Source organism: Lontra canadensis, unplaced genomic scaffold (genome assembly GCF_010015895.1).
Source record: "Lontra canadensis isolate GAN:19392208 unplaced genomic scaffold, GSC_riverotter_1.0 scaffold65, whole genome shotgun sequence".
Taxonomy (NCBI): domain Eukaryota; kingdom Metazoa; phylum Chordata; class Mammalia; order Carnivora; family Mustelidae; genus Lontra; species Lontra canadensis.
The window spans coordinates 634934-659284 of NW_022631059.1; the positions used below are offsets into that span (position 1 = coordinate 634934).

General features: G+C 63.4%; 1 protein-coding gene across 17 annotated transcripts in view; it reads left to right on the forward strand.

Annotated features, from left to right (window-relative positions):
* KCNQ2 (potassium voltage-gated channel subfamily Q member 2) overlaps window positions 1-24351 on the forward strand; it is a 51208-nt gene that overhangs the window by 15700 nt on the left and 11157 nt on the right. For 8 of the 17 annotated variants that reach the window (XM_032878786.1, XM_032878787.1, XM_032878789.1 and 5 more), the window contains exons 3-11: window positions 667-793; window positions 1148-1323; window positions 2033-2158; window positions 5528-5638; window positions 6326-6421; window positions 9563-9657; window positions 10943-10972; window positions 14295-14363; window positions 17263-17292. In XM_032878786.1, coding sequence (XP_032734677.1) covers window positions 667-793; window positions 1148-1323; window positions 2033-2158; window positions 5528-5638; window positions 6326-6421; window positions 9563-9657; window positions 10943-10972; window positions 14295-14363; window positions 17263-17292 — 860 coding nt within the window. Of the gene's footprint in view, window positions 1-666; window positions 794-1147; window positions 1324-2032; window positions 2159-5527; window positions 5639-6325; window positions 6422-9562; window positions 9658-10942; window positions 10973-14294; window positions 14364-17262; window positions 17293-20957; window positions 21051-21111; window positions 21166-24351 lie in introns of all 17 variants that reach the window. The other 9 variants (XM_032878788.1, XM_032878796.1, XM_032878792.1 and 6 more) reach the window with 4 other exon arrangements.

Genomic DNA, 24351 nt, shown 5'->3' on the forward strand with positions numbered 1-24351 from the left:
CCGCAATGTTCCCTGATCTCTGGTCTCCAGCCTGGTGGATGTAGGCCCATCCAGCCTCCCCTCTGCATTAGTGAGCGACCTTGCAGTGCCCACCGCCCCCGGGGTCATAGTGCCCCCACCTGCTTCTCCCCTAACAGACAGTCCACCCTGCTGCCCCTCCCTGTGTCCCCACGGCCTCTGACAGCCCACCCCACCCCGTTCCCACGTGCTCGCTAGAGCCTGAGGGCCCAGGTGCCCCCTTTCCGGGATGGTGGGGACTTCTCCACGATGGGGGCGCAGGGCGGGGGCACAGGGCGGGGGCACCGGGGGCTGAGGAGCTGACAGCTGCTGACAGGCAGGGGCGGGCACCATGGCAACCGTAGTGTATGTCTTTGTTGCTGCTGGTGATGGAAGGAGGCTGATCAAGGTCCAGAGTGAACCTCAGAGGAGCCTGCCCTCCCCCACCCACCCTTCGCTCTGGCCTGGGGGCCACCGGCCTCAGGGAGGCCATGCCCCCTTGCAGTTACCTGGGACCCTTCCTCAGCTTTGCTTTCCATGCTCCCCCCCCACCGTCACCCCCACTAACACCGACTCACACTGGACGGGAACCTCCCACACTAACACCGGCCAGCTCGGTCCCAGCCCTGACCCCGGCCTGGGTGTGGCTCAGCCTGGCCTCTCCTGCAGGAAATCGTGACCATCGTGGTGTTCGGTGTGGAGTACTTTGTGCGGATCTGGGCGGCGGGCTGCTGCTGCCGGTACCGCGGCTGGAGGGGGCGGCTCAAGTTCGCCCGGAAGCCCTTCTGTGTGATAGGTGAGACCGGAGGGGGTGCAGGCAGGCTGCCAGCCCCAAGACAGACAGGGGTATGTGCTGGCCCCGGAGGCAGGCCGAGACTGCTGACTGGCTGCTTCCAGAAGTTTCTCCCACCTGCCTCTTGGTGCCCGCGCCATGGTGAACACGGTGGAGAGGCGGGAGGAAGGCAGAGCCGTGGGGACAGCTGCTGCCCAGGGCAGGGCCAGGCAGGGTGGACCGTCGTGCGGCCCCCTTGCTGGCCCTTTGCATGTGGCTCCTGTCCATCTGTCCATCATCCTGGGGGCCCCCTCGCCTGCAGCCGGAACTGGCGGTGCAGGGGGCCAACCCTGCCTCGAGCCCCGCCATCTCCCGCAGACATCATGGTGCTCATCGCCTCCATCGCTGTGCTGGCCGCCGGGTCCCAGGGCAACGTGTTCGCCACGTCGGCGCTCCGCAGCCTGCGCTTCCTGCAGATCCTGCGCATGATCCGCATGGACCGGCGTGGCGGCACCTGGAAGCTGCTGGGCTCCGTGGTCTACGCCCACAGCAAGGTGAGCCACGCCCCCACACCCTGCTGCAGAGGCCCCGGGGGTCCCGGCACGCAGGACCCATCCCGTCCCTTTCCCGGGCATCTTCCCATGGGCTGTGCTGTCCCGGGAGGCTCTGTCTGGGGCGGCTGGTCCGTGGCGCGCTGTGTGGTCGGTGGGGGCATGGGGCCGGTACCGCCCAGGCACGGGACCCCGGAGGCAGGGGGTCAAAGTGGCTGTGTCAGGAGCCTGCAGCTCCACCCCCCAGGAGGAGCCCGGCAGCCCTTCCTGTCTGAGCCCGGAGCTGGGGGGTTGGTGGGCAGGCCAGGGCCGGGGTCGGTCCCCGGACATGCTGAGGTGCCGAGGACCTCCCGGCTGGTCCAGGAGCCTCCTCCACGCTCAGGGAGGTCATCCCAGGGCTGCAGCCTGAATGAATGCCTCAGACTGCTGGGGGAGCACCCTAAGCCTGGGGGACGGGGCCTGCTGGCCTGTGCATGGGAGGCGCCCAGGTCCAGGGACCACCCAGCCCTGGGACTGTGAAACTGAACGCCCTGCTCCCAGCCCCGTGCCCAGGGCCAGGGCCACACGGCCCAGCAAATGCTGGGGGCTCTGCGGGTTACCGAGCCCATAGCACGCCTGCCCAGGGTGGGGGACCCTCAGTGCTGCTAGGGTTGGGCCAGGCCAGACGCTGCCTGCTGGGGCTGGGCAGCTGTGACGTGGACCCTTCTTCCAGGAGCTGGTGACGGCTTGGTACATCGGTTTTCTGTGCCTCATCCTGGCCTCCTTCCTGGTTTATTTGGCGGAGAAGGGGGAGAACGATCACTTTGACACTTACGCTGATGCCCTGTGGTGGGGCCTGGTGAGTCCTGGCTGCTGGGTTCCTCATCCTTCCCTGCGGGTGCTCCCCCGCCTGCTGGCTGCAGCCCTACCCAGGAGGTGCCCCTGCCCCCGCTCCAGGAGACGGGAGGACTCTCGGCAGGAGGTGCTTCTCTGGGGCCACCTGCTGGCCAGTCAAAAGCAGGGTGCCCAGACTGGGCGGCAGGGCGTGTGCGTGGCTGGCGTGCAGGTGGACGGAGGCCACTGCCGTCTCCCGAAGACATCATGGTGTTCATCGCCTCCATCGCTGTGCTGGCCGCCGGGGAGCCTGTGCCCGGCTCTGGCCAGTCACTGACCTTCCTTTTTTCTCGGCCCTCGGTGTGTGAGAACTCTCAGCTGGAGGAGAGGAGGGGGCAGTAGGGACAGGAGACTTTGAAAAAGGGACACTGGGGCCCGTGGCTCTCCTGGGCTCCACCTTCCAGGCTGCCCCATCCAGGGGAGGTCTGGAGCCCTTGGCACGGCCGCCCGACTCCCAGGTCCCTGGAGGGCCCTCTCCTGTCATCTGCTTCTTCTTGGGCCACCCTGGGTGGGGACGGCCCCATGTCTGTGCCTTGTGGGGATAAGGCCGTGCCCTGTGGGCTTCATCCCCATTAGCTGGATGGAACTTGGCCTGGCCCCCACCCCGGCCCATGTCCACAGAGGTCCCTGGCAGGGCGCAGGAGGGCCCCTCCTTCGCGGGGCTCTTCCCGAGGGAGTGGAGTGCTTGGCCTGGGGGCGCGTGGAGGGTCGCATGGGTCCGCTGTCTCCCAGGACTCCAGACCCCCTTCCACAGATGCTGGTTGTGTGGCCTCTAGCGGATAATTCAGATCTAACGGGGAGAAGGAATGTGCAGCTTTTCCTCACATTTAAGTGAGAATGCGATTCATCTGTAATTATTTTATTGATCGCCGGGAGGCCTGGAGTCTGTGTCCTCTGATCCAGCCATGTGGGAAGTACAGGCCCTGGGCCAGTGGCTGGTGACGCAGCACATCCTGCCCCCAGGCCCCATTCTTGGACCCGTCTTCCCATCTCTGAGAACCGGAACTCTTATTTAAGGGTTTTACCGAAGCCATGTCTGCATATGTGCCCGCGCGACGCACGAATAGCATGCAGGTGTGGCCGTGAGCGTGCCCGCCCGCCCGGCCCGGGGGCAGAGGCAGCAACTCCTGCGGTCTTTCTCGGGGGTTTACCTCCAGATCCCAAGTAACATGCTTACACTGCTCTTTCCCGATGGAAGCTTCATACCTTAGTGACCCACTTGGAGGACCTTAGCTGTCCTTATCATTCTAGGGAGAGGTCCTATCTCTATCTGAGGGCCGCCTTCCTTCTGCTCTGCTGGCCTGCAGGGCTGGGGGTCCCTGGCTAGTGTCCCCGCACCTGCATCCCTCCCAAGCCCACCCCGACGCTCCCCTCGAGTCTCCCCTCACTCTGGAGGAGCAGGCCAGTGGCTCTGAGACCTCATGGCTATGGGTGTCCCACTGCCACACACCCGGCTGCTGGGAGCCACTGAGGGCGGCACCTTTCCCTCTGGGCACTTTGGGGACCATCTCCCATGTGCTTCTGGACCGGGGGCCTCAGTGGGGGGCCCTCCTATGCACCTGCTTTTACCACCTGGACTCCCGAGCCAGTCTGCCCACCTCTGTCTGGGCCTGACGATACCTGCACGGACCTCAGGACCTTGGGATGTGTCTGTCTGGTTCTTCTCAGTCTCCTCGTGTGTTTGTCCAGCTCCTAGGAGACGTGCCCTGCTTTTTGTCTCAGCCAGCTTCATGTTAACTTCATTTTCAAAATTACTTTGTTTTATGGATAAGATTTCTTGTCTCTGTGAGAGGATCTTGATGTCTTTGAGGTCTTCTGTCCCCTGGAGGGCTTTCTGCAACGCTTGGGTTCACCCGTACTGTTGCCCTTTTCATGGAGCCTGTCCCCCTGCCTGCCCCTCCCCCTCCGGCCTGTCCCCCTCTGGTCTGTCCCTCTGCTGGCCTGTCCCCCTGCCGGCCGTCCCCCTTCAGTCTATCCCCCAGCTTGCCTGTCCCCATGTCTGCCCACCCCCCACCGGCCATCCCCCTCCGGCTCATCCACCGGCTGGTCTGTCCCTCACTCCTGCCCTGGAGTGGAGGAGGGGCTCACTGTGGCTGGGGTCCAGAGGCATCTCCTTTCTGCTGGGGTCTCTCACCCAGACTCCTGTCCTGTCTCCTGGCCCCCAGCCCCGTCCTCTGAGTCCTGCTCCCGCCCTTGTGTCTCCTCTCCACAACCTCAGCGGTTGCCCCGTAGAATTTTGGGGGGAAATGGTGGTTTGAAGTGTCTTTTGTCTTTAAAATATGCGTATTTATACTGAAAACCTTGGTAATCCCGCACTTAGTGAAGTTTTGACCAGGGAGGTTTTAACGGTGAGGAGTGGGTCCCCTTATGGCCCTTGCCCACTCCTGGCTGCCCTTTCTCACTACCGGTCCCTTTCCAGAACTTTCTACGCAGGCCTGAATGGGGATGATGTCCCCCTTCTCACTGTATGTACGCAGGCCCAGAAGTCCCTGCCCGGGGGACCATGATTCATCCAGTGCTGTTTTCCAGACTCCACGGTGGGCTTTAGGTGGGCTCCGTGCCCTGGAGTCCAGGGGACAGCCCCAGGGGCTGCTGGTGGGTGCTGAGGGATGTCCCATCGGCAGAACTGGTGGGGGCAACCTGGATCTCACCCTGCGGGCAGCGGGCCTCCTGTGTGCCTGAGGGCCTTGTGCGTGGGTATAGCCCTCCCCGCTGCACACCAGGGAGCCGGTCTTGCCTCCCATCCTGCTGGGGCAGCTCACGTGCCCTACACCTCTGGGGGGCCCTTCCCGAACTTCCGGCCTCTGCTTCTAAGTCACCTTCCAAAGGCCCCATTGCACGAAGGTCCCATCCTGTCTCTGTCCTCTGCCCCCTGGGGCTCCTGCTTGGCACCACCCCTGTCCAGCTGCTGGTTCTTCCTGGGCTTTCTGACTGCCGCCCCTGCCATGAGCCCAGAGCTGCCACCTGCCACCCCCCACCCCCGTGGGAAGCTGCTCGGCCTCCTTGCTTGGTGGCTCCTCCGGCTCTGACAGGTGTGGAGTGGGAAGAGAGGCTCCTGGGGACCCCACAGCCCGCCCTGGAATGTAGAGAAGGAGGAGGGATCTGGAGAGTTAGCGGCTATCGCAGGGATGAAGGGCGGCAGTGTGGGCCCCGGCCTCACTGGGCCTCGTGTGGTTGACGTGGGAGGGGTGGCCTGTGTGCCTGTCCAGCGTGTCCTGAGGGCGGGCTTTTGTGTAAGACTCCTGGGGGCTAGGAATAGCGTCCAGGTCAGGGTTATGGCCTCCACAGTGGTCACGGCCAGGCCTGGCTGACTGACCGTCCTTCCTTTCCACAGATCACCCTGACGACCATTGGTTATGGAGACAAGTACCCCCAGACCTGGAACGGGAGGCTCCTGGCTGCGACCTTCACCCTCATTGGCGTCTCCTTCTTCGCTCTTCCCGCGGTAAGTCTTGCTGCCCCTTCCTGCCTTTGGTGGGGGCCACGTGCAGGCCCAGGCTTCTGTCCACTTGGGGTCCATGGGATGGGGCACAGCTCCCAGCAAGGTCCCCAGCACTGCGGGAGCTCAAGGCGGCAGGTCTGGTGCAAAGAGGTGCCCTTCGCCCTTTCAGGGCTGCCCTGGCCGGGGGCTGGTGGGGGCACTCTGTCCTCGAGCTGTGGCCTCTCTCTGTCACTCTTTGGCCTCTCAGCCTTACAGGACTGGCCAGTAGGCCCCTGTGACCAAGAGCAGTGCTTTGCGGTGCACAGATCCCTTGTCAAGTCTCTAGGCGACCTCACAGAGGGGACGAGGGCTCTGTTAACCGTCAGCCATGGCTGGGCAGGACAGAGGGCAGCTGGCAGGGGACCCTGCTCTCCCCCAGGAACCTGGGCCTGCTCTCCCGTCAGGGCCCACGGTCAGGAAGGAGGACGATCTCTGGGCCCAGGCGGGTTTCAGGGGCACATCGTCATGCACATGCAAGCCAGAGGTTTCCTTGACCCTAAATTCAAGTGTTCTCCCCCAGCTTGGTCCCCCGGTGGTTAGGGATGGAGGCGGTGGTGGGGCCGAGGCCGTGCGTGCCCCCAGCGTGTGTGGGCTGGGGCGGGATTGGGTGCTTCGTCCCCAGGCACGTGGTCTGACACTGACAGTTCACAGGGCATTCTGGGGTCTGGCTTTGCTCTGAAAGTTCAAGAGCAACATCGGCAGAAGCACTTTGAGAAGAGGCGGAACCCTGCAGCGGGCCTGATCCAGGTGAGTCCCCGCGCCCCCCGCCTCCCCCACACGGACAGGCCGCAGCCCTTTGCAGGAGCACACCGAGCGTGGAAGTCAGGGCCACGTGTTGGGAACCAGTGTAGACACCTAAGTCCTGTAGTCGTGACAACATGGGCGGTGGCTGTTGTCCTGTGTGGGCCGCGGGCCTCTGGAGGGCAGGTGTGCTGGCTCGACCACGCTGCACGGAGACCCCGCTCGGCGAGCCGTGCAGCCTGTCCCACTCCTGGGGGCTCAGATCCCCTTGGGGTCCAGCCATGCTTCCTGAGTGGGACCCCCAAGCAGCAGGTTGCTCAAAGGGCCCCTCTCCAAAGCCGGGGAGCCGGTGGACATGGCCTTGCCCTCCCGGGTCTTTCCTTTATAAAGATGGGGACTGCCCTGGGGGTATCTTACCTCTCAGTTCTCAGGAACTGGATCAAACTCTTACATCAGCCAGGGCAGTGTGCCTGAGAGCAGCTGCTGGGAGCATGTGGTCTAAACGCCCTTGACTAGCACCCCTGCCCCTGGCCCCAGGACGTTCCTGGTATGGCTGCTGGCGTCGGGGAGGGGCAGGGGTGCCTCGTTCTAGAAGTGTGGTGGTTTGCTTTGGGCTCTGATGGCCCCCAGAAAGGTCAGCTCAGGACTTTACCTGGACATTGTCTCAGGGCTGGAGTGGCCCCTGGACACATGGACGTCGGTAGGTCACCAGTGGACAAATTTCAAAGGAGTAGTGGCATACGTTTGACGTAGAACTCATCTTCTGTTTCTTTACGTGGTTTAAAAGATGAATGTGTAAGACAGCAGCCACAGAGCCGCATTCTGGCTCACAGGGCATCAGATGTGATCTCTAACGGTGACAGCACGGGGCGGGGGTGGCCAGGGGTGTGGGGAGCAGGCTTTGTGCATTGTTGCGGAAAAGCGGGCCTGCATTTAGACTAGACGACTGTGGGCATGAGACACCAGCCTCATCCACAGGGTGACCATTCAGAAAACAGCTTTTATTAAAACTTCAGGAGAGGGCAAGAGAAGGGAGTCCAAGTAAAACACCAGATGATGTAAAAATGTAAAAAAAAAAAAAAACCCACAAAAACCACCAGATGATGTAAAACAGTCTAACCCAGGGTTAGGGGGTGGGGGGCCCAGAAGCTCACGCAGCAGGAGGCCCGTCCGTAACCACGTTACATGGACATGGATTGAGCTCTCCCAGTTGAAGAGCGGTGGGGGGGTGGGCAGAAAAGATTTAAAGTCTACCCAGCTGTGTGCTGTGTGTTGGAGACTCACCCCAGGCCTGGGGACAGTGACAGGCTGAACACATAGGAACGGAGAGAGAGAGTCCCCGGGAACCCTGACCTCCAGAGGGCCAGGGCGTACACCGAGCCCAATCCTGTGACAGGAGTCAAAGAAGGTCGGGACACGTTGACAGAAATCAGTCCACAAGGAACAGTGACCATCATGTACACACTAACGCAGAACCCCAAGTATATGCAGCAGAAACGGACAGAATTATAGAGCAAAATAGACGTTTGTGTGGTAAGAGCTGGAGACGTGGACGCCCCAGCTTATCCTGGATGGAAGAGCCTGGGACACAGAAGACCTGGGCCCAGGAGCCGGCCGGACCTGCAGATGCCCTGGGACAGCCCAGCGCGCTCCTGCTTGGAGCACAGGGAACATTCCCCAGGACGGACCATATCTGGGGCCACAGAACAAGTCTCAAACGATGGTATTATAAACATCCAACAGGAAAGAACGGTCTCTTCCACAAATGACGTTGGGACGACCAAACATCCAATTTTAAAAGAATAGTGTTTGACTCTTTTACCGAATTAACTGAAAATGGGTCAAGAACCACATTATAAGAGCTAAAACTGAAATTCTTAGAAGAAAACAGGAGTGAATTTCCATGGCTTTGGTTTCTTAGGATACCTAAAGCACAAGCAAGAGAGAAAAAAAACCATGGGGTTTTATCAAAATTAAAAAGTTTTGTGCTTCAAGGGACACTATAAAGAAAGCGAAGAGTTAACCCACAGAATGGGAGAAAATATTTGCGTGTATTTCTGAGAAGAGTCTACTATCTAGAACATAAGGAACTTCCACAACTCCGGAACAAAAAGACAAAGTAATTTGGAAATGAATTTGAGCAGACGTTTCTCCCGAGGAGACACCGGGAAGGCTAATAAGCACGTGAGAAATGCTCCCCATCATTTGTCGCCAGGGAAACGCAAACCAGAACCCACGAGAGCTGTCCTCACACCCAGGGCGCTGAGGTGGGAAAGCAGGGGAGAGGTGGATGCGGAGAAACTGGAGCCGGGGTACCTGGGTCCTCGGGGTCCGCACTGCCTGAGGACCCGGCAGTGCCCCCGTGTGCATACATACCCCAAAGACCTGAAAACCGGGGTTCAACCGAAATCTTCCCCAGGACATTTGCCGCGGCGCTCCTTGCAGTAGGACAACCCGCGCCTCCTGCGGAAGAACCAATTACAGCGTTTGCGAATGAGGGGTCGTTATCCGAACCTGCAAAGAACGGATGGGCCTTGCAAACGTCGTGATAAAAGCTGGTCACCAAAGGCCGGGTGTGGTGTGGTCGTGCTGAGGGGACGTCGGGCGCAGAGGGGGGACGCAGGTGGACGCCCCGGGCTGGCGGGCGCGGGGCTCCCCGGGACCAGCTGTGACGGTGGTTGGGCGGCGGCCGTGTAAGCGCACCTGTTGCCCCGAGTCGCAGACTTTGAAATGGCGCATCTCTGTGTGTTTCACCACGAAGAGAACTGAAAACCAGCGGAAGCGGAAGCTCTGGCCAGATGAGGACCCTCTGGGGCCCAGCCAGGGCTGCACTCAGGCCCCTCTCCCTCACTGAGCGCCCAGGTCGTGGCTCCCGGGAGGAGCGAGGCGTCGGGGGAGGAGCAAGGTGGGAGGATTGAAGCGCCTGTCCCTGCTCTGCCCCTGGCCCGGGCTCCTGGGGTCACCCATGTGTACACCCAGCGTGAGGTCCGCCTGTGGGCTGGGAGCGCAGGGGTGACCGCCAGCGGCCGGTGAGGCGGGTCCCGGAAGGCTCCGCGCAGGCGTGTGCGCCGTACAGAGCGTCCCCTGAGGCGGGCAGGGGCCGGGCACCCAGGGAGGTGTCTGACCCTCGCCCCTCTCCCTCTGCAGTCGGCCTGGAGGTTCTACGCCACCAACCTGTCCCGCACGGACCTCCACTCCACGTGGCAGTATTACGAGCGCACGGTGACTGTGCCCATGTACAGGTACCCGCCGCCGCCGCCGCCCCATGCACTGCTTCGCCTAGGGTTCATTTTGTTTGTTCTAAAACCCATCTTTTGGTTGTTCATGATTTTCATTGATTTTTCTTTTTTTTTTTTTTGTAAACAATGTGTGTACTTTTCAAGCAGTTCTGTGTGTGATTTATTTCGCAGCATTAATTTTGTTCTTTGTTTTGTAGCTCGTCGTTCTCACCTCCATCCACCCCTTTCCTTAGCTTCCTTGCTGTCGGTCGCACTGTGTTGTGGGCGTTGTGGAGACCGGCCCTCCCGAGAGCTTCTCGGGGTCCGCAGCCTGGCACCGAGCCCCGGCAGGGCCGGCCCCAGAGCCTGGGAAGTGGAAGGGTAACTTTGACCCTCTGCCCGTCAGCGAGGACCAGGGTTGCTGTGTTGAGGAAGGGCCCCATCAAGGCTCCAGGGCCAAGAGGGCCCTGCCCAGGGCAGCAGGGACGATCCCGTCACCCCCCGACCCCTCCCCCCGCCCCACAGAACACAGCACGCAGACCACTGGCAAGTGCCCTCTGGTGGGAGTGGAGGGCCGGGAAGCCCTCACTGGGAGCCGTTGGTGGAGGCAGAGCCAGTGGCCCCTGAGGCCCCGGGGTCGCCAGCACGCAGCGTTCCACATTTTCTCAAGGGCGGGTGGCAGCCCAGAGTGAGAGCGTGGCCCCCCCAGGGTGTATCTGTGCCAGGCTCTGGCGAAGAACAAGGTCTGAGGTGAAATGACCTGGGACCCTTGGGATATACCCCATCCTGCTGGCCTGCCCTCGCCTGGAGGGGGGTAAGCTGAGCCCTGGGGCTCCCCAGCCTGAGGGGAGGCAGGCCCCTTGTCTGCCCTAGAGGTTCCTCCCCAGGGCCCTCACCGGAGGGTGGGCTCATGGCCAGCTGGGGTAGGGCTCTAGGCTGGGCAGCAACCCCTTGAGGACCCCAGGTTAGCGACGGCCAGGCAGGGTGGGACTGTCCCCTCCTGCCCCTGCCTCTCCCCTACAGAGACGCGTCACCAGGCCAGGGCATGTGACCCCACCATTCCCCCTGGGAACTTTCTGGAATATTCCACCCCCGGGCACACACCTTCCTGGGAGTGCCAGAGGCTCTTGCTTTCCCAGCACTGCGTTCCAGCCCTCGGGCCTCAGCAGGGTGGACCCTTGTGCTAATTTTCTTTGTTCTGTTGTTTCCCCCACTTTCCTTGACCATTTGGTTCATTTTCTTTTTCTTATCCCGTTCTTTTAAAATTTCCGTTCTTTTCCCTTTGTGTGTGTGTGAAAACACTTGAAAGCTCGCAAACTCAAACCTACGGGGCCTCCAGGTAGGAGATGCATGGGCCGGACAGCGTGTGTGGTGTGGTTGTTCTGTGTCTGGGGCTGGTACGGGGCTGCCCCGGAGCCCCCCTCCCTGGGTCCCCCGGTCTGCAGAGCAGGGCTGCCGGCCAGCACCCCCGCACCTGTGCCCCAGCCCGTGTTCCCCATGCCGGGCACAGGCGCTGCCCTGCTCCTCCGTGGCCCCTGCCTGGAGCCCAGCGCCCTCTCTGACCTCCCCCGCCCCCGTCAGCTGCTTTCTCGGCCTGGATCCGTCTGTCCTACCTTGTCTTCTGTTCCTTGTCCTGCTTCCTGCCTTGTCTCAGTAGCCGTGTCCCTCCCCACACCTCCAGCTTCACCCGCAGGCCTCTCATGCAGGGCACTGAGCTGGTGGAGACGGGGGCTTCCTCCATTCCGGCCGGGGAAGGGCACCGTGTTCCCAGCAGGCAGCTCACCTCTGACGCTGCTTGGACTCCCTCTCTAGACCTGGGAGGACTGAGAGCCTGGGGTCCTGTCCCCAGTCACTCTGTCCACACCGGCAGTGGGGGGACACAGAGGTCTCACTCCTACCGCAGGGAGGAAAGGGGCTCACTTGCCCAGAGTGGGGGTGCTGAGCTCCTACAGGAAATCGTTCCCCATGCACAGCACAGCCCCTCTGTAGGTCCTTCCCTGAGGGACGGGGACGGACAATGTGGGATGAGTGCATCCGCACACAGGCCAGCAGAGCGAGGGTCCACAATCTCCCCGTGTAGACCAAGCCTGGGGTCCCCAGGCAGAAGCTCTTGTCCTATGGTGCCCCGCGTGGGGACTGTGTTAGACCGCTCACCCTCTCCCCAGATGGCAGTGGGGTGCGGAGCCCCATGGGCATTTCCTCCCTAGCACCTGCCATTTACTGGCCGCTTGCCCCAGAGGCTTCGTGCAAAGGAGGAGGCGGGCAGGGGGCAGTGTCCTTCCTGGGGTGCTGGCCCTGGGCTCCTCGGGCTCCAGGCTGCCCCAGCAGTTGGGGGGACCCTGCTTGAGGTTCTTCCTAGCCTCCCTTGGCCCATCTTCTGCAGCCAGTCCCAGCCCCTCCCCACCTCGGCCTGGGTGACGAGAGTTGTCCGCTAGGAGCCCCTGCTCACTCCTGTGGGATGCCCCCCAACACGTCCCCTACTCCTGTTGGCACGCTGCACCCTCGTCCTCCATGACCGCCCTCCAGGTGATGGGGGCTGTGTGTGTGGCCCTCACGTGTGTGGTGCGTGCACGCCCCTGCGGTGGCCCTGCCCGTCCATGTTCCATCCCCTGCTGCTGTGTGTCCAAGGCATGACATCCTATCTGCGTGCCCCTCCACTCGTACGTGTGTGTGTGTGTGTGTGTGTGTGTGTGTGTGTGTGTGTGGGCTGAACAGGGGGTGCTGTCCGCGGTCTCTGCTGCAGGCCCATAGGTGGGTGGTTGAGGGGGAGTGGAGAGGCTGGTTTTGTCCCCGTGTCCAGCCCTGGGGCCTCTGCTGTGCTGGTGACGTGAGCCAACCTGATTGCCCTCACCTCCTGCTCATTCTTGACCTGCTAGGACTGGGCTGGGCCTGGAGGAGGAGGGGCAGGGAAGGGGAAGGGTAAGCAGGAGGGAGAGGAGAGGGAAAGCTCACGGGGTGCCCCTAGGAGGAACCTGGCTTTCCTCCAGAGGGAGCTGAGCTAGACCAGACAAGCAGTGACTGAGGGCAGGACCCACAGGGCAGGGTGGGGGGGCACTGGCGTCAGGAAGCCGGGCAAGGAGGTGTGTGGAGGGGCTGGAGCAAAGCCAGACACTAGGAAGCTGGCATCCGTGCCATGGATTCAAGGGGCCAGCAATCCTTTGACTCTGGGGGCACTGGGGAGCCACTGAATGATGTCCCATGAGGTCAGGGTGGGGTCCGGCCAGGCCTGTGGGTGGAGAGAGGAGGAGGTAGACACCGCGGGCAGGTGAGGCTGAGTCCCCAGGGTAGAGATGCTGTTCCCTCCCACACCAGGGAGAGGCTTAAGACACTGATGCTGGACAGGGGCCCCATGGGCTGGGGTGGGTCAGCTGTCCCCAGGGTCAAGGAGAGATAGGACAGGGTTAGGGGCTGCAGCTGGGTGGGGGTCTTTGAGCATGGTTTTAAAGAAGTGCTTGGAATTCCAAAGCTGAAGGCAGAGTGGGGGGGGTCATGGCAGGGTGGGGGGTCACAATGGGTTGGGGGGGTCACAGCCGAGTGGGGGGGTCACGGCAGGGTGGGGGTTCACAGTGGGTTGGGGGATCACAGCCGAGTGGGGGGGTCACAGCGGGGTGGGGGAATCACAGCAGGGTGGGGGTCACAGCCAAGTGGGGTTGTCAGAGCAGAGTGGGGGTGTCACAGAGGGTGGGGGTCACAGCGGGGTGGGGAGCTCACAGAGTGTGATGGGACGTCAGCCGGGTGGGGGCTGCATCAGGAAGGAGAGACCAGGGCCAGGGTCTAGTAGGACAAGGGGTGTTTGTTCAAAATGAGATGAGAAGTGTCTGGAGGGCAGAAAGTAGTGAGACCTGAGTCAGACAGAGGCTGGGTGAGGGAAAGAACTAGCCCCGGATGTTGGGAGCAGGCTGGAGTCCCCCTGAGGGGCCCTAGTCCTGTGGCTGGAGGTGGGGACAGCTGGGGGTCCCCCAGGAACCTCCCAGGGTGTGCATGTCCCCGGCCTTGGTGTCAAGGTGAGGAATTAATTACCTTCTCGGCTTCCATGGGACTTCTGGCTGGAGCTGCCCGGGGGCCACCGTGGGGCTGCAGGCGGGGGTGGCTGGACCTGAGGTGCGTCCTGGGTGGGTGTGGCCTGGTCTGGGAAGGGGCGTGGAGCCGGGCGGGGCTTGCCAAGGATGCAGGGGCTTTTCCTCCAGCCGCCCAGGCAACTCACGGGTAGCTTCTTGCTACCCGCCAAAACCTGGACCCTGGCCCCGGCCCTGACTTCCGCAGAGGGCGTTCCTTTGCAGAGAGGGGTGCTGTACTGCCCCCTTGGAGGTGTTCAGGGATTGGAGAGGGAGAGGGGAGGGTAGAAGGGCCCCCCAGCCTGTCTTCTGGGAACTCTGGCCAACTTCCGCGTTCCCCATGGGCAGTCCGGGGGCTGTGCATGCTGGTGTGCCCACCTCAGGGCCTTGGCTCCCCTGAGGGGCGCAGCCCAGAGGGTGCAGATGGCCCGCAGCGGCTTGGTGGCCAGGGAGCTCTCCCCTCTCCCTGCCTGGGACAGGCCGCACCCATGGCCCCAGCATCACCACCGCAGGTGCCTGTGTGTGACGTGGACGCTGGCGAGAGCCAGGGTGTGGGTCCCCCAGGCTCTGGCAGGCAGGAGCTCACTGTGTCTCTTATCGCCGCAGACTCATCCCGCCTCTGAACCAGCTGGAGCTTCTGCGGAACCTTAAGAGCAAATCCGGGCTCACCTTCAGGTCAGCAGAGGGGCTCTGGGCTGGGCGCCATCCTGCGAGGGGACCCCGGTCAGGGGCCGGCAGCTACCAGACGCCCTGGGGTCTGGAGATCCTGGTATCTTTCCAGTTCTGCCAACATGGTGGAGGCTCCCATCCCCAGAGGGTCGCTGGTTTGGGGGTGGGCACGGGCGGTGGAGAGCCGGCCCCGCATCTCCCTGGAGCAGTGGCCAGTCGCACCCACTCTGGCGCCTGCTGGTTCCTTGTGATGGTGAACTCTGGGACTTGAGCATGGGGGGCACAGAGCCGGCTGTGTGGGGGAGGGGGGCCCAGCAGGAGAGTGGACAGAGAGATGGCCGCCGGGGGCCCCATGCCAAGGGCTGCCCCCAGTGGCTTGCCGCCTCTGAAGAGGTGCCGTGGGGGGTGAGCAGGGACCCACTTGCCCCGCCGAGGTACGTCCACCCTGCAAGCTGGACACGAAACCTTCCTTGGAAAGTCTTTGTGGACGTTACTAAGGAAAGGGTGTCAACACGAGATCCTTCTGGGTTAGCACCGGCCCTAAGTCCATTTGTGAGTGTCCATAGAGGAGGCAGCAAAGACGGCCACACGAAGGGAGGCAGAGATGCGGGTGCTGTGACCACAAGCCCGGGATGCCTGGGGCCACCAGGAGCTGGGGGAGGCAGGAACCAGAACGTGGCATCCTGCCGTGTAAGCTCCTTTGCTCTGGTGTCTCTGGCCAGTGGGTGCAGCTCTTGCTCCTGGGACCGAGGGGGCTGCGGTGCGGAAGTGAGTGCTCCTGGGGACATGGCCACTCCTGTCAGACAGGGGCAGACAGCGAGGGGGACCTTGGGCCAGCATGGGCCAGAAAGCAGACCTAGGATGTACCCGGCTTCTAAGCTGGTGTGGAAAATGCCGTCTGGTTTCCCTTCTGGTTATGGAAAATGCGCGGAGGAGGGGAATTCAAAGAACTGAGCAGAGAAGCCAGCACGGGAAGGCTTATGCCTTGGCCGGTCCAGGCCACAGGAACTCTAAGTTAGGGACACAGCGGGTGGGGTGGGGGAACGCTTGCTCTGGAAAGGGGACCACGGGCATGGCTGGATGGCCGTGGTGGGAAAGCTCCTATGGGTGGTCGGGGGGTCCCCTTCTCGGCACAGGGGAGTAGAATGGGTCACCCAGAGGAGATGTGGGAGGCCCTCCTGCACAGGGGCGTCGGTCTGGGGGTGTATGTGGGGGCATGTACATGGCCCACAGAGTCTTAGAAATGTTATTCCAGCAGAATTCCCCGGCCGGCAGGGACAGAGACCGATCACGGGCAGGAAGGCAGGGCAGTCTGAGGGCCTGCAGGCTGGAAAAAGGCTGACGGAGCCACAAATATGTGGGGCCCTTTGGGCGAGGGGAGGACAGCTCTGACCACATGCATGCTGAGGCTGGGGCCTGGGTCCTGGGGCCCCTGGGGGTGACTAAGGCATTTGTCCCCAAGTGGGGTTTCCTGCTGGGTCTCAGACTTTGAGTAGTGGTGACCTTTATTCCTCCCAACTCCTCCCCGTTTGGACCGTATGTCTGCCCTGTTGTGTTTGGGGAGCAGATCACTGGCCTCCTAGAGAGGACAGGTCCCCAGCTGGGGAGGACTTTTACCCCAGAAGGGTCCCACCCAGAGTCTCACTCACACCGGGGTCAGATGACTGGGACGGTGGGATTCCGGACTCTGAGCCGCCGAGTTCTCGCTGACATTTGGACGTAGGGCTGATGCTGTCCTGGGTTAAGACTTTGGGGGATTGGGATGTAAGGGGGCACAGACTAGTGAGTTGAATGGTGGCCCAGAAGATATGTCCATGCACTGGAACCGTGAATGGGACCTAACCTGGGGAAAGGGAAGGTTTGCAGGTGGAGTTCAGGACCCTGAGACGAGGTCCTCCTGGATTAGGGTGGCCCTAGGTCCAGTGGCCCCTGTCCTGAAAAGACAGACACAAGAGAGAAGCCATGTGACAAGGAGGCAGAGACCAAAGCGAGGAGCGGGCTCACCACTCGGGAGCGCCTGGGCCCCAGGGGCTGGGAGAGGCAGAGGGACCAAACCCTCCAGCCCTGGGGGCAGGGAGGGTGTTGCTGCCGACCAACACCCGATTTCTGACTTCCGGCCTCCGGACTGAGAGGGGAATTGCCTTGCTTGAAGCCACCGGATGTGTGGTCCCAGAAGATGTGCAGGCACGCCCTGGGCTGGGCTGAGGGCGGCTGCAGGATGGGGCAGTGCAGGGCTGGGGTTCCCATGGAGGACTTTGCATACTGTGTCCCTGGACGTCATGGGAAGGGGAGCCCAGGAGGTTGGGGCCAGTCCTCAGGGGCCCCAGCCCCAAGCAGGAAGTCTGGGCGCGCCCTCCTGCCTCCTCGGTCACACGGGGCTCTGCCAGCAGCATCAGTACACCACGTGCTCTGCGAAGGTTTCCAACATGCCCTGAAGAGCCTGGTGTCGTCCCAGGGATCCGCCGAGCACGGTCCCAGCCGCCACCCTCCTGCTGCTGTCCGTGATGAATGTCCGGCACCATCAGGCCACGGGCAGGGTGGGCAGAGCATGGGCCCAGGGCCGTGGCCTTCCGACCGGAAGGAGGACCAGAGCAGCTGCCTGTCCTGAATGGGGACCATGGAAGCTGGATGTCACTCGTGTTTCCATCTCCACTCGCTTCCTCCGAAACCTAACGCTGGCGGTTCTCATTAAAACCCGGGGCTGTCACCACTTCCAGAACTCCTTCTCTCCTGCAGGACTGCCTCCTCGGGCCCTCCGGGGGCTCTCGGGGTGGGTGGGCCTCAGGTGGGGGCCGGGTGGGGCTGTGGACCGTGGTGGGTGCCACGGGAGGTCCACTGGGCCCTCTGTGCGGTGGGGTCTGCGCGGCGGGCCAACTTCTCACCGTCTTGTCGCTTCTGTTTAAAGGAAGGAGCCTCAGCCGGAGCCATCTCCCAGGTCAGTGCCTGCTTGTCCCCTGCTGCCCCGGGCTCGCTGCTGTGCCCGGTGCCGGTCCCTCCGTGTCTGTTCACTGCGTGTCGGCAGGGGCCCTGTGCGTGCCCACGTGTGGAACTGTGTGTCTGGACACTGCCGGCCGCCCTGGGCCCTTTAATCACTTCGCCTGTGCTCAGCACCCTTGTCCTGCGGCTCCAGGGTGGACAGGACAGCGAGGGACCGCTCCCCCCGCCCCGCCCACCCCGGGGCCCTAAGGCAGGAGGGTGTCAGCGAACAACCCCACTCTGGCCCTGTGTCCCACCTCTCCGGTGGAGACAGACGCCCCTGTTCTGTGAATGCTGCTTGTCTAGCCTCTGCAGGTGGGTTAGCTGTCGAGCTGATTAGGGACCGGGCTGCGCAGGGACGGCCCGGGGCTATCTCCGCGGGTGGAGAAGGGTGGACAGCTATCTGCCATTGCCCCGTGTTCAAGGGAAACTCCCGGCTAGTTCATGACTTTCAAGCCCGATGGAGCCCAGCCTGCGTGTGTGTCACTGTGCTGAGTCCTCTGAGCCTGGGGTCCCCCCGGCACCCTGTCCCCAGGCCGCAGCCTGAGTCTAATACCCCGACCCCGGGCCAGAGTCCCGCTGCCTTCCATCAGTGCCCTTCTGGACCATCAGTGACTCAGCTGTCCCCTCAGTTTGTGGAGCTGGAGTTAGGCTGAGCCCTGCCCTCCCCCATCCCCCGAGTGCCCCCGGGGGGACTGACAGCGTGTGTCTGGAATCGCAAGGAGTGGCCCCAAACCGGCCAGAGGAACAACGGGGACCAGCCCCTCACAGCGGCTCAGAAAGCTGCCAGGGGCCAGGCTGCTCTACCCAGCATGGAGAGTGCCGTGCTCGCCGTCAGGGTGGAGGGGGAAACGCATGCCGAGCTCGGCCTGGCGTGTGGGGGACCATGGGGCTGCCCCTTCCCCCTTCCTTGGGCCCCCGGTGCTTCCGCGCCACACCCTGAGCCCGGGGGAGGCGGGCCCGTGGCTCTGCCCCGTCCACCCGAGGCCCCCCGGCCTGATGCGGCTTCTCGTGGCCCTCCCCACGACCCTCGTCTCAGCCTCTCTCTCTCTCTCTCTCTCCTGCCCTCCCCCCAATTTGGACACTCTTGCCTGCCCCCCCAAGTGCCTTTAATCTTGTCACTGCCCTTCTTGGGCCCCTTTCACGTCCGTCTGTCTTTGGGGAGGAGGTGGCTGACCCTGAAAGCAGGACTCAAGGTGAGGACACGCGGGAGCCCCCCCGGGCTCTCCGGCACTTTCCGTGGCTCCCCCCTCCCTGCTTTCCGCACACGCTCCTCTGTCTCCTCCCCGTGTGTCCGTGTGTCCCTGCCTGCCCGTGACCCAGCGGCTTCCCCAAGGGCCAGCCTGGCCCGGCCCTTCTCCTGGCGGACGCTGGGCTAAGACCCTGTGAGGCACACTTGTCAGCTGGGTGGGAGAGGGTGGCGTTTCTGTCCCCTCCCCTGGGGCAGCCGCAGACGCCCTTGCCAGCAGCCAGTGCGTAGCAGGGAGGCAGGAAATTGTTCTGCCACCGGGGCCGTGAGAGGCTGGGCCTGTCCCAGGGCTGCGGGGCAGGGAGACCCTGCTCTGGGAAGTGCTTATGGGGGTGTGGTCCCTGCCTCCAGTGTGTGGTGCTGGGCCCGCCTGCATGCCAGGATTCCACTGGTGCTGACCGGTCTGGGCAGGTGGATGGGGCGGGCACGGAGACCTTTGCCCAGCTGCCGCGAGGCGCTATCCCAGTCCGGGGTCGTGACGGGTATGCGCCCCGGCCGTGCGGGGTCCTCGGCTCGGCAGGACCCGCTGTGGCTGTGCTGGTGTCAGGCCGAGGCCGCCTGGATCAGGTCAAGGTGGGGGGTGGGGGGCAGGCTGCAGGGTCTTGGGCTGCGCTGCTCTGGGCGTGTCTGTGACCTGCCCTCTGCCCTCTGCCCCACCCTGTTTCTCACTGCCCCCCTTCCCCCCACCCCCGTGCCTGGAGGAGACCCTGTCCTCCAGCTGCTTTGCCCCCTTGTCCGTGTGGGTCCCCTCGTCGGCGGCAGCCGCGTGCCGTGTCTGAGTGCCCGTCTGTTCAGTCTGGTCTTGGTGAGTGTCTGTGGGCGCCTCTTCCTCCCACGTGGTCCCCAGGCCCCAGGCCTTGCCCACCCGCCACTCCCGGGACTCTGCTGTCGGCTTCTGTGGGCAGGAAAATCCCAGTGCCAGGCTGGGGCCGTGCTCAGGGAGGCCGTGGGCTCCGGCAGCCCAGGAGCCACTGGCCACATGGGGCTGTTTCAGTTTTCACTAAGTACCGTGAGCCAGGCCCCAGGATGTCGGGCCTCGGGACGCCCTGGGTCATGCATCTAGGCCCCGTGTCTGTGCAGGGAGTTTTGAAGGCAGCAAAGCTGGCTGGGGGGTTGGTCAAAGCTGGGGCCCTTCTAAGGTGTTGGAGGCAGAGACCATCCCCCTGTTGTCCTCTTCCCCTGGACAGAACCTCCAGGTGCTGGGGGGTGGGGGTTGTGTTCTGGCCTGTGGAGCCCTGGGAGGGGAGAGCACGAGGGTCCCGTCTTCGGCTGTGGTGGGACTGTGGCTGACGTGAGGTGTGCCTTGGGAGAGAGCATTTGCCCCAAATTTGAGGGGTTTCTGTGAGCAGCCAGAGCTGCTGGGCAGTGGAGAGCATGGGCCTGGGGTATCGAGTCACATGGACGCTTGTCCCCAGGTGAGCCCATTTGCTGACAAGGCTGGACCCTAGGTCCCTCACCGGGAGGACCCCACAGAGTGGCAGTCCCCCTGGAGGGGAGGGTGGCTTGTGGGGGAACCGTGGCCCTCACAGCCCCTGGGCCACACACAGTTTTCTGAGGAGCCTGACCTGCTCACCCTTTGGGATTAGCAGAGTGTGTCCTTTCCCTGAGGTCCTATTGGACACAGGCAGGCGCCACCAGCATTTACTTGTGTGGATGCTGGGCACGGAGGCCCGGGGCTGGTTTCTGAGAGTGGTGGTCGGTGCGTCTGGTTCCTTGGCCCCACAGTGTGAGGGCGGCCGTCTGAGCAGCAGCTGTGGGTGGGGGGGGTACGGAGGGACAGACAGGTGGAAGGATGGGGGGAGGGAGACCCCAGGAAAGCAGAAGGTCCTGGTGTGTGGTTTCCAGTTTTGCTTAGAAATGTGCCTGAGCTCGTGCAGAGACGGCTCTAGGGCCTTCTGGGCCGGCTTCTGGGGAGCAGGGAGTGTGGATCCGGGTGGGGCTTTGCCCAAAGAGCGGCCAGTAGGTCCGGCCTGGCCCAGGGCTTCGGCACCGAGCCCCAGGGGACCGATGTCGGCAGTCCACTTAGATCCAGGGTCCCCAAGGCTGCTTTCCTGAGCTTTCCTCCAGGGTAAACTGAGGCCACTAACGGCTGGCAGGGCCTGGCGAAGCCTTGGTGACTGGTTTGTGACACCAGACTGCACGTTCTTCCTCTCTAAAATGTGTGCTTTCCGGAATCCTGTCCATCCAGAACCAGCCTTTTGCAAAGTCTTGCCCATGTATTATTTTTTTGTTGGCATGAATATAGCAAAAAATAATACATCTTTAAAAAGACATGGCCCAAAACTCTAACTCTGGAAGGAAAAGGTATTTTTGGAGGAAAAAAATGGTTGTTTTTTTTTTTTTCTCCAAAAATAGGGCACTGTTTTCTTTTCCAGGCCGGCGGGAGACTTTCTGTGCGGCCCCCTCACGGCCGCTGCTTGGACGCGGGCGCGGTGGGCGGACCCCAAGCCCAGAGCCGCGGCCGCAGGGTGGGCCTGTGCGTCCTGTCCGCCCGTGCGCCAGGACTAACTGTGCTCTCCTCGTTTGCAGTAAAGGCAGACCGTGCAGAGAGTCCCTGTGTGGATGCTGCCCCGGACACTCTAGGTACCGCGGGGCGAGCCGCGCGCACTGACCGCCTGCTGCACGGCTCCCCACCCCCCTCCCGCGCCAGACACTCTGCTTACTAGAGGTTCTAGATGAGCGAGGGCGAGGCCGGCGCCCCCCTGCCCCGGCCCCCCCCGGCCACGATTCTGATTGGCAGCGCGGCCTCCGCGGCCCCTGGCCGCCGCGGAGCGCCAGGCCCCCTCCCCCGCCCCCATGATTCCAAACAGCCTCCCGGGACGGTGGCGGCCGCACCAACATACTTCTCTCCCCGAGCCAAACGATGCCCTGCTCCGAGCAGGCCGGGGGGCCGGCAGGGGCTTGGAAGCCCAGATCGGGCGCCAGTGGCCTCTGGGGCCCTCATTGCTCTCCGGTGAGCCCCTTCCCTGGGGATCGCCAATCTAGCACCTCTACTACGCACCCAAGGACGGCCACTCCGAACTGGCCGCCCCACCTGCGGGAGGCAGCTCCGTCCCGTGTGTGCCGGGCTCCCCGGACACGCCACAGAGCCGGAGACCCTCGGCTCCCCCTTCCCCCCACAGGCCTGGTTTAGGGTGGACTGGACACGGGACGGTGGAAAATCCGCCCCCACCCCAGCCCTCTGCACCGTGGGCCCCTTGTCCGCACCTCCACTCTCTGTCCACTGTCTGCTGTCGGGTGTGTGGAAGCGTCTGTCCTCTTGCTTGCTCTGGGTCCCCCCAGCCCGTCTCCCTCCTGCCTGCCTCCCTCCCTGAGCAGTGCAGTGTGTGGGCAGCTGTGCCCTCCCCCCCCCCCCCCCCCCCCCCGTGCATGTCCCGGAAGCAGTGGTGGAGCGGCGGGTGGGGGTGGGGCTGTCAGCAGGCCCGGGGGCCCAGGCGGCGGCATGCTTGTCCACCCGCATCTGCATGCTCCTGAGTCTCCCCCGGACAGGGGCTCGGAGGCCTGCCTTCCCCCGCCTGTCCACCTTGCTTGTGTGCTCCCGGAGGTAGGCGCTTGGGGAAGACTTGCAGCCCCGGGAGTGGAGATCTGGGGCCCCGGCCGAAGCTGTCCTGCTTGTACGGAGCTTGTGGGGCCCCCGGCTGGTCCCTCGGGTCGGGGGCTGTGGTCACGCTGCTTGGGGACCAGAAGGGCCGGCAGGGCCCACAGCCAGTCCAGGAGCCCAGGCCAAGCTGCCTTGCTGTGTGCCCGTCCCACGAATGTCACTGCATCCGTCGCACTTTCCCTGGGCATCCGTGGTCCAGTGGTCCGGTGAGGGCAGGGCCGTTCCTGTGGATGCTGGCTCTCCCTTCCCTGCTGAGCCAGGCCCTGGCTGTGCAGACCCAGGTGTGGCAGATGGCAGGCGGGGCCTCCCCTTGCCCCATCCCTGCTCAACTGGCCCCGGGCCTTAGAATCTCGCTACGGGGTGGCAGGCAGGGGAGGAAAGGCTGGGGCTTGGCTTTCCCCCAAGACCCTCCCGAACTTTCTCCTTGGTCCTGTGTGAACGCCAAAGGGCAGATGCCAGGAAAGTGCCCTTTCACACACATGGTGGTCTCGCTGAGTGCTCTTTCCCCCGAGCAGGCGGCCAGAACCCCATCCTTCGTGTTCGTTTGCTTCTGTCCTTGGCCTGTGAGGTTAGGGCAGCCCTCCCTTGAGGCCTGCGGGAGCAGGCGCTGTGTGCACCCCTGGGAGTGGGGCAGGTCTAGTGGGCAGGGCGCCTGCCGGCTGAGCTGGGCAAGGCCATCTGCACGGTGGCCTCCTCCGGCCAAGTGCCCCTCCCCAGCCCCGGCATTCCAGGGGCGGCGACAGCAAGGCCTTCCTGTGGCTCCGTCCTCGGGGCAGCTGGGTGGGTCCGGCTGCTGGGGGCTAGGTGAGGCCATTGCTTCTTAGGGTCTCCCCGGACCAAATGTTGGTCTCCATTGGGAGGGAGAAGGTCATCTGTGCCGAGGGCCCTGGGGCACCTGGATTTGGGCTCCCCTCGGCTCCTGTCTGCCCATTCTTGGCCTCGTGCTGGGCACACCTGTTCCAGGCTTGGGGCCAGTGACCCGGGCAAGCAGAAGCCTGCCCCAGTCCTTAGTGCGACGCACACCCGAGGCGACTGCCAGCCCTTAGGGGCTCCTTTCTTCCTTTTCTCATTATCCCACGAGGCCTTCGGTCTAGCCGACGGATGATCTCAGCTGCCCGGGGGGGACTGGCTGGGACTGCAGCGTCCAGACTAGACAGACCAGGCCGCTGGCCACTTCTCCATGGCCCAGTCACGTCTGCGCCGTCCGAGGGACCTGTCTTGGCTGTGGGTCCTGGTTGGGGCTGCTGGAGGCGGCTGACCCGGGGGAGCCACAGCGGGGTCTGGCGAGGTCTGAGGGGTCAGCACGTGATGGCAGCTTCCCAGTAAGAGGAGAGACCCCGGGCAGCTTGTCACATACCCCGGGGCAGCGCAGGGTCTGCCTCAGAGACTGTTTCAGGAGTTCTGCGGCTCCTGCCGGTGGCTGGGTGAGAGCAGGTCCGCAGGTCACAAGAGCCTTGCTTGTGGACAGTGGAAACTGGCCGGTGGCTGCCGGGTCCCTGGGCCTGACCAGCACCTGGACCATCGTGACCCCCTCCTGCCTCCTGGCTGTGGCCCAGACTTCACAGTTTCCAAAAGATACAGGCCCAGGGGTGGGAGCCTGGGGACCCCTGCAGGGCTGTGGCCGGCCAGCGTTGCTCCCTGCCCGCACTGTGGCCTCAGAGCAGAGGTCTGTCCCTGCAAGGCAGCTGACAGAGGGAGCCTGTCTACTCTGTCTCTCTGGCGGTGTGGGACTGCGGTCCCCAGACCCCTCCTGTGTGTGGGCGTGGGGCCTGTGTTGGCCCTGGGGGCAAGAGGGCTGGACAGGTCTGCCCTGCAGTCAGCAGGGGACAGGTGCCCTCTCCGTGATTCCCAGGCTCCCGCTCCTGGCCCAGACCCTTCCTCCAGGTGATTCCTGGGGCTTGGCCTCCGGACCCTGGGGCAGGCGGCAGGGGGGAGAGGCTGCCGCGGGGCAGGGATGGGGCGCGGAGGGGCGGGCCATCCAGGGGCGAACCACTGGTGGGACCCACAGAAGGTGTGCAGGGAAAAGCCGTACCTGCATGGCGTTTGAGGCCCTCAGATCACCTTGGAGAGGGAGACCTGACAGGACTGTGTGGAGAGGACCCTGGCACCTTCCCGTAACACTGAAAGTGATTTAAGTGTCCGCTGACCCCTCCCCAGCCAGGCCGAGT